General features: G+C 42.2%; 1 protein-coding gene across 1 annotated transcript in view; it reads right to left on the bottom strand.

The window, feature by feature from the left end:
* Positions 1–13,756, bottom strand: part of LOC306926319 (desmocollin 2-like protein) — a 68,803-nt gene extending 55,047 nt beyond the window's left edge. The window contains exon 1 of the mRNA XM_079505587.1: positions 13,494–13,756. Within this exon, the coding sequence (XP_079361713.1) occupies positions 13,494–13,544 (51 nt within the window). The 5' untranslated portion in view covers positions 13,545–13,756. The remainder of the gene's footprint in view (positions 1–13,493) is intronic.
* Positions 13,757–14,257: the final 501 nt, after the last annotated feature.

Genomic DNA, 14,257 nt, shown 5'->3' with positions numbered 1-14,257 from the left:
GTTTCATTGTACAAATATTCACTGTTAGACGGGATGTTAGCGTCTAAGCTTGCTTATGGTTATTGATGACTATTTCTATGCATTTGATGTATTAGGCCTCTAGTACCATGTGTGGTTCTTGCTTACTGTAAATCGCTCTGGATTAAGAGCGTCTGCTGGCCTGGGCCGTGGCTGTGCGGTCCAGGCACCTTGGCTGGTAATCCAGTCTGGCAGTGTGCCGCGGGTTCGACTCCCGATCCCGACGGCCTTTACTGCATGTCTTCCCCCCATCTCTCTCCCCATTTCCTGTCAGCCTACTGTCTGTCCCTCCATAAAAAAATTATAAAATAAAGGCGAAAGCCACACAAAAAACATAAAAAAAATATAGTGCTCTTTTGACTTAATGCTTCTCGTAATTGAGCAAACAACTGCCGAGGCTCAGTTAGTCAAAACTGAGATAGAAACGCATGAGACTGAGCTCCACAGTAAATTCAGTACAGAGTTTGAATCTATTCTAAATACAAAGAGAAGGAACATATCAAGAAACTAAAGAAGTACAAGAGAGACGCTGAAAATTATCAGCACTAAACCAGCTTCACCCCCCCCCCCCCCCCCCCCGACACCGTTTCATGGAATATTCATCCATGGACCCACCCCATCCACCCCACCACCCAAGACAAAAAGGTGCAGGCGGGGCAAGCGCGCCTCCAGGAAAAGGGCGCCGTCCATGGACACGCACTCCAAGAGACGATAATAAATATATCCACAAAAGAACTGTCGAATGACCAAGTTTCAGTGTTATCAAAAGGATTGTCCTTTGTATCAAACTCTAGTGGGGTCAACTCGTTTGGCCTCAAGGTAGACCTTTGTAAATGTTTTCGCCAGATCAAATTGAAACATTTTTTCTCCAAAACTCCCACGCCTAGTGGAGCTTTGGCTGCGAATCATTTTAAACCTAAGAGCACAATTTGCCCGAATGTTTCTAATCATTCTATCAATACTTGTTGTAGACTCGTAGAACAGGATGTTTTTAAAAGTGAATGATCAACCTATTCGGGTGTCTAGTAATCTGTCCCAAAGGGGGGAGAAAGCCCTTGTCCTTAAAACGTTTGCTGTTCCGCCAGGACCTATACGCACCTGCTATAAAATCGAACCGGGTGTGCGGAAGTCATCTCTCGAATATGCCTGATATTTATGGATGATAATAACAGACCTTTAATTCCTTCCTCCTTTATGTTGTGTGAAACGCAGCTCCCTTCCCATGGAATGAACAGCATGCAGTCCAAGAGGCGATTATGCTGCCATGCTGCCCGCCTGCTGCCATTGATGCAGGTACTGCCATTGATTTGATTTGATCTCCATTTGTCTTAAACAAGTCATTTTAACGAGTTAAAATGAATATTAAATATCTAAATTCTGAATCAAGCAACTGTCACATAAGCCTGAGTACGATGATAAAATCACCAAAAGTTTTTTTTGAAAGTGAAATATCCCTTTAATATATTAATTGGTTCTCCTAACTAATCATCATTATCAGATTCTGTCCATTTCTGTTTACGCACATTTTGTCCTGGGGTTTGACACAAGTGGACCACAAAGTGTTCCTGTCAGTGTAGAATTGCTTTGTCTCTTGGTAGAGCTACTGTAGCGTATTTTGAGTTGTGTTCGTTTGGGCCAGAGTAATATAGTAAGAGAGTGGCGACACTAGCGTTGACTTAATGGAATGCGGGAAGTGCTCATTCTATCTCAATGGGATAGTTCCAGCCATAGGAGCAATGTTTGGAACTATAGCCCATAAGGCACCCGCTTTGCGGCGAGATCAAAGCGTGTCGCTACTCTCCTACTCTACACTCTGGTTTGGCCCTGGGCTCAAGCTCTCTGATTCTAGTGTGCTAGTGTTCTTTTTGTGTATTCATTATTCAGTATTTCTCTTGCAATGTAACACTTTGAATTGTCTTTGTGTACAAACAGGTGTGCAGGAGCCCGCCATTTTGCCTCGCCGTGACGCCAGAGATGTGGGATATAGGAATGGAAAAGGAAAGAATGGAAAAAAGAATAGCAAAGGAAGATAGTTCAACTGATCTAAAAGCAAAATGCTGTACCAAGCCAGTTTAATAAATTTAAATAAAATTCAGATTCACGATTATTTAATTTTTTTCATGGATATTGTATCAGTAAAATGACAACCATTATGTGTCTTATGAATGGTTAAAGGAGTACTTAACACATTTTCACAGATTGTATCTCCATTTATCTTAAAAGAATAATACCTCCATTGTACAGAAAACTCCATACATCATATAGCACATCATTATCACGGCCATTTTCCTTCGAGAACGGGCAGAGAGAAGCAAAAGCTTATCTTGTCCTTCTCATATTATATTAATTATATTATTAATTGGTCCTCCTAACTAATCATTATTATCAGATTCTGTCCATTTCTGTCGACTCTGGGCTAAACCTGCCTGCCAATCACATCATCACTGTCCATTTCTGTCGACTCTGGGCTAAACCTGCCTGCCAATCACATCATCAGTGGTGGAAAAAGTACCCTAAAGATGTTTTACTTAACCCATTTAGGTCTGACGTCAAAATTAAAAAAGAATGTCTTTTCTGAAAAGCCTTATGTTTCTGCATCAGTGGTGCTCAATATTTCATGTCAAATACATGACAAACTAGAAAAAGTGCCCTTCTGGGCACAGGTCTCCACCAGGAGGATAGGACTGTGTGAGATGTTTGGCAACATGTTTAGGAGTAATATAAACATGTTTGCCTTTGATGGCAATTGGATGATTTGAGGCATTTTGTTCCAAAAATGTGTTTTGCAAAAATCAACCTGTTGGTGGCGCTATAACAGGCCAATGTGAAAAGGGTGGGATATATTCCTCAGCCTAGATTTCACGTAAATTGCATGCTGCGTTCATGATTTGAGGCTTTTGTTCAAAACGGGGCAATCTTGCAAACTGTGAAAGCCAATTAAAGCCAATTAGGATGGAATATGAAATATGGGACAGATCCGACTTGAGCACATGACCATAGAGATACTCTGTAACGATTTGTGAGATTTTTGGACAGAATCTGGAGGAGTAATATCAAAAAATGTGTTTTACAAAAGTCGGCCTCCTGGTGGCGCTATAAAAGGCAGATGCGGAAAATGCAGGTCAAAGATTTGTCCTTGGCCTCTAGGGAGTGTGCATGCAACCACGCAGATCGGTGCAGTTTTAGGTAAAACATGTGAAAAGCTGCCTCATGGTGGCGCTATAACAGGCCGTTCTGGAAAATGTGGCGCAGAGGTTCATCGTTGGCATCCAGGGAGTGTGTGTGCAAAGTTTGGCATCGACCGGGTTAACGGTGCCAGAGATTAGCTGGTAACGGACGGACGGAAGGACACACACACGGACGGACACACACACGGACGGACACACACACACACGGACGGAGTGCAAAACATACTCTCTCCCCATGCCTTCGGCCTGGTGGAGACAATTATATGTATCTTATGCCTCCGCCCCCATCTAAACATATGTTGTTCCAGGGACCTCCCCAGAAGCAAAGATTTGAGTTAAAATGTTCACTCTGTAATAATATATATTCAAAGATTTGAGGCACATTTTCACGATTTTTTTCAAAAATAGCAGACCTACAAGCATGTAGAGCATACGAGCATGTAGATCTGCTAGTTTTGAACATAATGCTTTAAAACACCAAAAGGGGTTCCTGCCCAAAATGGGTTAAAGGACAACTTTAGTTTTTTTTGTTTTAGGTTGTTATTAGAGATAGTAAAAAAGTGTTACTTTTTTTTCATTTGCTGCTTTCTTTCGTTTTAAGGATTTTAGCTGTTTTTGACAGGGAGCGGGGGCATTCGAGCATGGGGCTAAATATGTATTTGTTTTACAAAATATGAATGCAATTTATTTTTTTATTATTTACTATAGTCCTAATAGACCTCAGGAAATTACATCTGGCCACAGAAGATCACAGGATCTATTGGAAGCCACACTGTGTGTCATAGGCTCAATATGTCAGTTTGACACATTCAGTGGATCTCGTGATCTTTTATGGCCAGATGTAATTTCAAGAAATTAATTAATAACATTTTGTAAAATAAAAACATATTTAGCCCCATGCTCGAATGCCCCCGCCCCCCTGTCAAAAACAGCTAAAATCCCTAAAACAAAAGAAAGCAGCAAATAACAACCTAAAACATGAACCTTGGTTGAAAAAAACTAAAGTTGTCCTTTAAAGGAGCATTCAGTGATTTGGGTGAATTGGAAAACCACCCAGTCCGCCCCGGTAACACAATGTGCACATGCACGCTCTACAGTGGGGGGAAGTGCAACAGGCCAACAGCATGTGCACCAAGGCCCGCCCCCACTCGATCATGATTGGAGGAAGGCCCCACTCATCCTGATTGGATGAAGGTTTTGCCACCCGCCACCAAAACTGAAACTAGGGTTTTTTGACCCCAGGGGCTCACTGGGGACAGGGAGGAACTCCTTATATGGTCAGCACACTCTATAGTAGGGAGGATTATCCAGAAAAAAATAAAAAATAAGTGATATTTGAATTAAGTCAAATCACTGAATATACCTTTAAGTAAAAGTTACATTACTAATAGTACTGAGTTACTTTCCACCACTGACTACAAACTTTCTCTTCCTGAGAGGTTTGCATAAATATAGAAGCCGCATTGTTCTTGAATTAAAAAATAATACGATTTGAAAATACAGCTATACGAGAAAACAAGACTGTGAAAGTTAGATTTTTACTGAATGGAATGATACAGAACTGACCTGGGTATATTATGTTAATCATTTAACTTTCTCAATCTGTTCAGATTAACAATGACCTAATATTAACATTTACAACACTCCACACTCCAACAATAAGCAACACAATAGGGTGATATCAGCTGAATTGGGCATTAAGAAAGGGAGAGGTTAGTCTGGGGTTTTTTTCCAGCAGAAAGGAAGTGAATAAGCATTAGAATAAAAGAAAGATGGCGGGAAAATGTCATTCCTGCAACTCATTTTATTTTATAATGGTGGCAGGCCATTATTATAATGGTTTTATTTTATAATGGTGGCAGGCCATTATTATAATGGTTTTATTTTATAATGGTGGCAGGCCATTATTATAATGGTTTTATTTTATAATGGTGGCAGGCCATTATTATAATGGTTTTATTTTATAATGGTGGCAGGCCATTATTATAATGGTTTTCTTTTATAATGGTGGCAGGCCATTATTATAATGGTTTTCTTTTATAATGGTGGCAGGCCATTATTATAATGGTTTTATTTTATAATAGTGGCAGGCCATTATTATAATGGTTTTATTTTATAATGGTGGCAGGCCATTATTATAATGGTTTTATTTTATAATGGTGGCAGGCCATTATTATAATGGTTTTATTTTATAATGGTGGCAGGCCATTATTATAATGGTTTTATTTTATAATGGTGGCAGGCCATTATTATAATGGTTTTATTTTATAATGGTGGCAGGCCATTATTATAATGGTTTTATTTTATAATGGTGGCAGGCCATTATTATAATGGTTTTATTTTATAATCGTGGCAGGCCATTATTATAATGGTTTTATTTTATAATGGTGGCAGGCCATTATTATAATGGTTTTATTTTATAATGGTGGCAAGCCATACAGCAAATTTAGATTTTAGTTTTAGTCATCATAGTTTCTTGAATAGTTTTCATTTAGTTTTAGTCACATTTTAGTCACCTGGAATGTTTTAATGTTAGTCTAGTTTTAGACTAAATCTACAGTTGATTTAGTCGAACAAAATGTGTTTTGGCGGGCCTTGATGCTGTCGTAATCTTTCACTTAGCCGATCTACAAGCCCACAACGCGTTGCAGCGCGACACGTTGTGAGCTTGTAGATCGGCTATTTTCAGCATGCAACTAATTGTAAAATGACATATACTGGATCTCTTGTCCAATAATCCCTTCCTAACATTTGAGTCTAGTTTTTATTTGTTGACGAAATTGTCAGTACATTTAGTCTTAGTTTTAGTCATCATAGGTTAGTTTTTATTTAGTTTCCATTTAGTTTTCGTCAGTGGAAAAAGGTAGTCGACGAACATTTTTCGTCTTAGTTTTAGTTGTTTTAGTTTAATTTGATCCATTGACTTTTCTGATGACACCACTCTCATACACTGTGTTCTCTCGAATCGGTCAAACAGCACCTGATAACCGCATGTAGTCTCACCATGGCTGGAAACGTTATTGTACCGTTATTGTCTCTATTCATCATCGCAATAGATGGAAATTAAAAAAATGTCTTCTAAATCCTGACAGTTTTCTGAAAAAAACATTTTTCTATGTCGTTGGTTCTCAAAAAATTTCATGTCAACGACCCCCAAAAATATATGTAATTGGCCGCCCCCCCCCCCCCCCCCCCCCCCCCCCCCCCCCCCCCCAGAAGCAAAGATTTGAGTTAAAAACGTTCACTCTGAAAGAATATATATTTAAAGATGTGCGCCACATTTTCACGATTTTTCAAAAATAGCAGACCTACAAGCTCGTAGCGCGGCACTCGGTGCCGCGCTATGAGCTTGTAGATCTGCTATTTTTCAATAGCTAACATAATGCTTAAAACGCCAAAAGGGGTTCCCGTTCAGAATGGGTTAAGCATGATGTTATACTTTAGCTATTGAAAAGATCCAGAAGTTGAAATAGAGAACTATTCAATCAATGATAAAGCAGAGGAAAACAAAAACAATCCTCGGCAGCTCTGAAAGCTACTAAACAACCAACTAGGCTGCGGTCAGAAACTAAAAACATCAGAAACTACAAACATCAAATCGGACGACACCCTCATCACTGACAAGCTTGATGTAGCCATTGCTAGCCAACTACTTAAACATCTTCTTTACAACGCTGGTTAACAAACAACGCTGGTTAACAAACGCTGGTTAACAAACTGCCAGCTCCCACTCTGGGTGTTTTGGTGTAGAGCACATCAAAGCCTTCTACAAAAACCTAGGTGTTTGTAAAGATGATTTTAAAATGGCAATGGTAACAACTGAGGAGGTACTTAAAAAACTGAGTGCCCTCCAACCCCACAAGGCCACTGGCCATGACAATATTCCCTCCAAATTTCTCAGAGACTCAGCCATCTCTATAGCTCCAATCATCACCCACATATAGTAAACCTCTCCATCAAACAGGGACAGGTCCCCCAAGATTTCAAACTGGCCAAAGTAACACCCCTGCACAAGAAAGGGAGTAAATTAGACCCTGGCAACTACCGCCCTATTTCTATTCTAAGCTCCATCTCGAAACTCGAAAGTGATGGAAAAATCACACCCGTGTGAAGTGAGTGGTGCAACTCCGTGTGGGGGTCCCTGGGGGGTCCCTGGAAGTTCCAGACCAAAAGGACCACGACCAGGGTGCCGGCCCGGTTCCAGCAAGCCACCCCATGTCCGAAACGGTAGAGAAATGAGGGCCCATGTGGGGGTCTCTGGGCGTCCCCGGGGAGTCCTCGGGGGGGGTCCCCAGAACATCCAGACCCCCAGGAACGCGCCCGGGGGGCGCGTTCGAAACGGTTGAGAAATGACAGAGTTAACGTGTGGGGGTCCCTCTACTGTACCCTCTACTGTACTGTACTATAGTGTCACTGTACTGGCACACCCAAATTCATCATATATACAGTTTTATATGCGTGCGTGTGTGTTTGTGTGTGTTCACAGGTGGTGAAAAACAGCCATGCTGTTTTCGTGCTCAGACCCACCCACCCACCCAGCCACCCACCCACCCAGCCACCCAGCCACACACATATCTCCGTAAGGGAGTGGTTGCACTACTCAAAAATAGTCTATGAACAGGTTGAAAAGTATCTTGCCACAAATAAATTAATGTACGAGTTCCAATCTGGCTTCAGAACATCCCACTCCACCGACACATGCCTCCTCTATTTGAGCGACCACATCAAACACGAGGTGGATGCTGGCAAATACTGCGGCATGGTCATGCTGGACCTCCAAAAGGCTTTTGACACAGTGAACCACTCCATACTGGTTAACAAGCTTAAAAAATTGGTTTTGATAGCACATCAGTGAGCTGGATGTAATCCTACCTGGAGGGGAGAGAACAGATGGTGGAGGTGAAGGGAACACAATTATCTTCGCTCCTATGCCACCAAAATGTGGAACGCCCTACCTACAGTCATTAAGACATGCGAATCCCTTGACTCCTTCAAAACCGCTCTCAAGGGGCACCTACAGACGGCTGAAATTCGAAACTGGCCCCCGTAAAATCTGTGATCTACGAGCTTGTAGATCTGCTATTTATGAAAAATCGTGAAAATGTGGTGAGAATCTTTGAATATATTCTTTTCAGAGCTAACGTTTTTAACTCAAATCTTTGTCTGTTTTAATCTGAAAAAAGGTGTCCTTGAGTGGGTCCCAAATGGCCCGTACAGGTGTGTAACTTTGAGAGTCTACAAATGGGCCCGTAAGGGTCCATTTGGTTCCATTTGTACACTCTCAGAGTTATGCCAAATTAAAAAAGTTAGAGAAACACTGTACACTAAGGCCCAGGCTACACGTATATGGATCTTTTGCAAAACGCACATTTCTAAATGTGTAAAATAAATGAGTAAAATATCCGGATCAGTGGAGCTGTTTAGTCATGCGAAACGGAGCTTTTGAGAAACGATGATGTCACCGCTTATTAGCGCATATCATTTTTACTATAATTAGGTGAGAAATGCAGCTTAATTGTGCCTGCATGCGGAAACTCGGATATCTATCCAATTGTTCATATTTATATTATTTATATATCACTGTTAACAACTTTAAAACTTATCATATGTTGCATCAACTGCAGCGAGCAAAGGCTCTGCTCTGCTGCATCCAATAATAAATATATCAGCCTACTAGTCCAGTGCGGACCTTATACTCTAAGGTGCGGACTGGTGATTTCATTTGTATTGGTGCCGAGTGCGAAGCTTGAGGTTAATTGTGGACCGCTACAGATAAACTGTGGATATTAACCTACCTATAAGGACCCTGGCCAAATGCCATTGCAGCAGACTACACCTGCAAAGTCTATGCGTGGTGTGTGCATAGCCATGTGATGTGAAACTATATTCTCGTGCTGTATTTTACTCTCCATGTCATGGTCATGGAGGGGAGAGAGAGAGAGAGAGAGAGAGGTGTGAATGGTGAGAAGAAAGTATACAGTGGGTCGCCGTGCGCATATAATAGCTCTCTCCTGTTTAGGTAATAAAGGGCGCACCCTTGACTGCATTTGTCACTGTGCCTGCATGCCGACAAGTGTGCGTGTGAACTTTTATTAGCCTACATTATAACTATAAAATATAGCCACTCTACAAGCTCACAAATGGTTGTGGACACTATCTATAGGTCTGACTCTACTATTATTTTCTGTGCAGGACTTGCCAAGTCGCCAGAGCAATGGTAAAGTCTAAAGTGTCTATCATTTTTAAATGATATGGAGAGAAAAGTCGAGAGTCGGGATTTGGAGATTTACGCACATATAGCGTGACATGCCGACAGACAATGAAAGAAACATGGTCCACGTCCACTCACATATCTCTGTCGTATGGGCAGGGATTTTTTCTAAAACGGAGGACGAAAATATCCGTTTAGCAAAAGATCCATATACGTGTGGCCTGGGCCTAAATGGAATAGTGCCTTTGATTGATTGATTGATTAACAGTTTGCAGAATGGGTACATTTCACATGAAAGCACAACTCAATACAAAGACTGTTACTGTGGACGCCACACTGATAAAGCATTTCACTTGTTTACAACAGGGTCCACCATCTTCAATTCATCAGAACATTTAGAGACATGTACAAATATACACTATAAAATTATTCACATTATTATTAGTAGCATCATCGGTAACAGCTGTGAAGGAAGTAAGGAAGGGGCCTGGAAGTAGGAACAGTTATTCTGTGTGCATAGCGCCTATATTCATAGTACGGTGGTGTTTGACAAATATCACGCCTATCATAGCGTGTGTGTGCGTGTAGCCCACTCCATCATACCGCACTTGACAGTTCTGCAGAGGAATTCCTGCGTTTAAACCTGCGTTGACTTAATTGTCACAGTCGCAGACTTTGCCTGTCTTGTCTAGGTGTTGTATTTCTATGTCACAATATGCTCATGGTCTAGCGCAGGGGTTCTCAACCCGTGGGTCGCGACCCCTCGGGGGGTCGCCAAATTATTTTAGGGGGTCCCCAAATTATTTTCAAAAAAAAAAAATGATTTTGTTTTTTTATTTTTATTTTCACGATTTTTCAAAAATAGCAGACCTACAAGTGGCGCGCTACGAGCTTGTAGATCTGCTATTTTTAAATAGCTAAATTATAACAATGCTTAAAACACCAAAAGGGGTTCCCGCCCAAAATGGGTTAAGGTTATTGTAGCAGTCAATTTATATTGGGGGTCGGGAGGGGGTGGGGCGGGGGTCCCGAGACGTTGCCAAAGCATTTTCGGGGGTCCCCGGCCAAAAACGTTGAGAACCCCTGGTCTAGCGTTCATACATGGTTCTGTGTCCATGTCTTCCCCAGCTGTAACTCATCATGTGTAATCAGTCCTCATGTGTATAGGTTTGTTCACCAGTAGTCAGTCCCTGACAGGTCAGTGTTTGGTGTCACAACATGCTAGTGTTGCAGTACCGTAGTTTGTGACTTCTGTTTATTGCGAACGCAGTGAGCATTTACTATGAGACCCAGCAGATCATGTCTGTCTGTCTGTGTGTCTGTGTGTGTGTCACGCAGTAACACCACCCGCCCACCACCAGAGGGCGCAGCTGTATCACACACAAAAACACATGCACACACACACGCACGCACGCACACACACACACACACACACACACAACAACTTAATTAAAAAAAACTTAACTTAAATAAAACTTAACTTAAAAAAAAAACTTAAAGAAAAAACTTTAAAAAAAATCTTTAAAAAATCTTTAAAAAAAAATCTTAAAAAGAAAAAAACTTACAAAAAAAACTTAACTAAAAAAAAAACTTAAAAAGAAAAAACTTTAAAAAAAACTTAACTTAAAAAAAACTTTAAAAAAAAAACGTAAAATTAACTTAAAAGCAAATCTTAAAAAAAATAAAAATAAAACCTTAAAGTACGTAATTTATTCTAATTCTTGTTATTGCAATATACGAGCTGCGTTCGCTTCCACGTTCGCACGTCTTACTTGTTAGTATAAAGAATGTACAGTATTTAAGGACGGTAAGAAAACAATCACATTCACAAATAGATCAAAGATAACATTACTAGACAGACACTTGACCTCTTAAGCCCTAGTTGACTGGCGGCATCCCCCGGGGCTGTAGTCTAGAAAGATCTGCTTTTTTTCCCCCCTCTGAATGTTTGCTCCAGAATAGAGAGAAGCTATGCTATAGGGATGTGATTACATGTCAGGAAACAGGCCGGGTGAACATGTCACCGGTGGCATTGTCCTACATGACTCAAAGTTGTATTGCTTTTTCAGTTTAAGCACAAAGCAATGTCTGAGAATGTACATGAAAGATGAGTGAAGATCTTTTGAAAATAACTTTAGAAAAAAGTTTTTAATTGATTGTTTCTAAATCCGGGCCTAAGTTTTCTGAAGAAAATCTAATAGGCCTATTTATTCATAAATTACAAAAGAAATCACACCCGTGTGAAGTGAGTGGTGCAACTCCGTGTGGGGGTCCCCGGGGGGGGGGGGGGGGGGGGGGGAGATCCTGACCCACAGGAACGCACCCAGGGTGCCGGCCAGATTCCGGCGAGCCGGCCCGCGTCCGAACCGGTTGAGAAATGACAAAGTTACTGTGTGGGGCTCCCTCTACTGTACCCTCTAATGTACTGTACTGTCACTGTACTGTACTGGCACACCCGAAATCACCATACAGTTAATATGTGCGTGTGTGTTGAGTTGCGCACAGGTGGGGAAAAACAACCATGCTGTTTTCGTGCTCAGACGCACCCAGCCACCCACCCACCCACACACATAGCTCCGTAAGGGAGTGGTTGCACAACTCAAAAATAAGAAAAAGATAAAAGTTTCTGTAGCCTATACAGTAACAACAACTACACCAAAAGGGGTTCCTGTCTTGAAAAGTAAAAACCCCAAAAGGTGATTTACTAGTAGCGACCCATACAAACTGCTCCGCGACCCAAACATGGATCCCAAACCACAGTTTGGGAAACAGTTGACTAAATAAAATCACAGTCCCATCATGCAACAACAAGGCACGTGCAAAACCCTGCATGGATTCTGCCGTGCCGTGCCAGGCCTGTAAGTAATCCCATAGCTTTGTCATGCTTTTTATTACAGCTCGTGTTGTCTTTGGTTGAATATTAACTTCTCTCCCCGTAAAATGGGTGCCGAGCGGGCTCTGTTAGGCTATTGACTGCATGCCATTATTCTGTCTACTTATAGTTTATGTTTTATGAATTATGACTTATGACAAGCCCTTAACTGTTCCTTTATTTATATTTAGTATCCTGTCCTATGCTGCTGCTGCTATTTGGAGTGGGTTGAATGATAGCAAACAAAAGTTTGTGTTTGAATGCAATGACACAATTCACGTCTGTCTGTCTGTCTGTCTGTCTGTCTGTCTGTCGAGGACTGGAGCTCTAGACAACTTGCATTAAGCATCACATTTGCATTAGTGGAACCAAATAGCACCACTGGCTTTTAAATCAGAATGGCTACTGTATTGGCCCACTCAAACCAGCCAAAAACAGTAATAAAACTAGTAGGCTAATACAACGAAGATCAAAACGCACAAAATCCATATTATCAACACAGTCAGTCATTGGGTGTAACTTTATATGTTGTGTTATTAGGCCGCATGTGTCCAACACACACACACACACACGCACGCACGCGCGCGCACACACACACACACACACACACACACACACACACACACACACACACACACAGAGAGAGAGGGAGAGTTAACAGTCCGGGGAAGGAACAAGGTGTCCTCCCCTTTTATTCTATAAAACAAAAGCAGCCCATTCCTTTCCTGCGGGCTTTCTGCAGCGGGACAGCTCCACGTAGGCGTCGCTCGGCGAAAATAGCCGATCTACAAGCTCACAACGCGTCGCTGTGCGACGCGTTGTGAGCTTGTAGATCGGCTATTTTTGGCCGAGCGACGTCACCGTCATAAATCCGAGTTTAGACCACAGTGTGCAGTCAAGTGGCCGACTGGACGGACGGGGGGCGTTCCAACATTCCAACAACACAACCTGTTGCATGATGGTGTTTTGGCTCAACTTTCGCTTTTTTTAATTTTTATTTCCCTCATAATAACGGCAAAATCACATCATTCACATGCACTCGTCGGTCGGTCCAAAGTAAACACGATAAACTGTACGCGTGCATGCCACCCCCACCACCACCAGCTTTAATTACTATCGGTGTCTAAATCAAATCAACACGATGCCGCGAATATACAAGCACTTGTGAAGCTATTATAATGATCCATCATTCATCATCACTCACCACAATAAGCAGGCTGAGGCAGATCAGTAACTGTGTGCCCGCGGGGGCCATGGATGGATGAATGGATGGATGGGTGGATGGATCTTTAATCCGAGCCAGGGGGAAGCCAGCCGGGCCAACACGTCTCCAGTGTCCCCGGGGCGCTGGTGGTGCATGGGTCTCTATCTCTCCTCTCCTCTCCTCTCCTCTCCTCCAACCGTTATAGGTTATAGTTAGCTCAGATCAAGTGTTGTAGGGTCCATAAGGGCGTGATGTCTGTCACACACACACCGTAGGTGCAAGTAGGCAGTCAGTGTAGGCTACACTACAGTGGTGGTGTGGTTGGTAATAATAGCCTGTCTATATAATCTATCTCTGCGGTAGGGAACTTGGAACACAACTGAGTGTCCACAACTTTTCACTAATGTCTTTTTTTTCTCTCTCTCTCTCTCTCTCTCTCTCTCTCTCTCCTTGCACCGCCCCGCCCCCTCCCCTTGCCTGCTGCACGCTCTGTCCTGGCAGAGAGAGACAGAGATAGAGAGAGAGAGAGAGAGAGAGAGAGAGACAGAGATAGAGAGAGAGAGAGAGAGAGAGAGAGAGAGAGAGAGAGAGAGCAGGACTCCACCCCCACGAGCCAGACGCACTTTTGTATGTAGTGTGTGTGTGTGTGTGTGTGTGTGTGTGTGTGTGTGTGTGTGTGTGTGTGTGTGTGTGTGTGTGTGTGTGCGCGCCGCGCACGTGTGTGCGTGCATGCGCACCGACAACGTGTTACTGTTGTATTCATT

The sequence above is a fragment of the Electrona antarctica genome (assembly GCF_951216825.1).
Source record: "Electrona antarctica genome assembly, chromosome: 7".
NCBI classification, from domain to species: domain Eukaryota; kingdom Metazoa; phylum Chordata; class Actinopteri; order Myctophiformes; family Myctophidae; genus Electrona; species Electrona antarctica.
The sequence above is the reverse complement of the archived record's forward strand: the minus strand, read 5'-3'. Positions and strand labels throughout refer to the sequence as shown.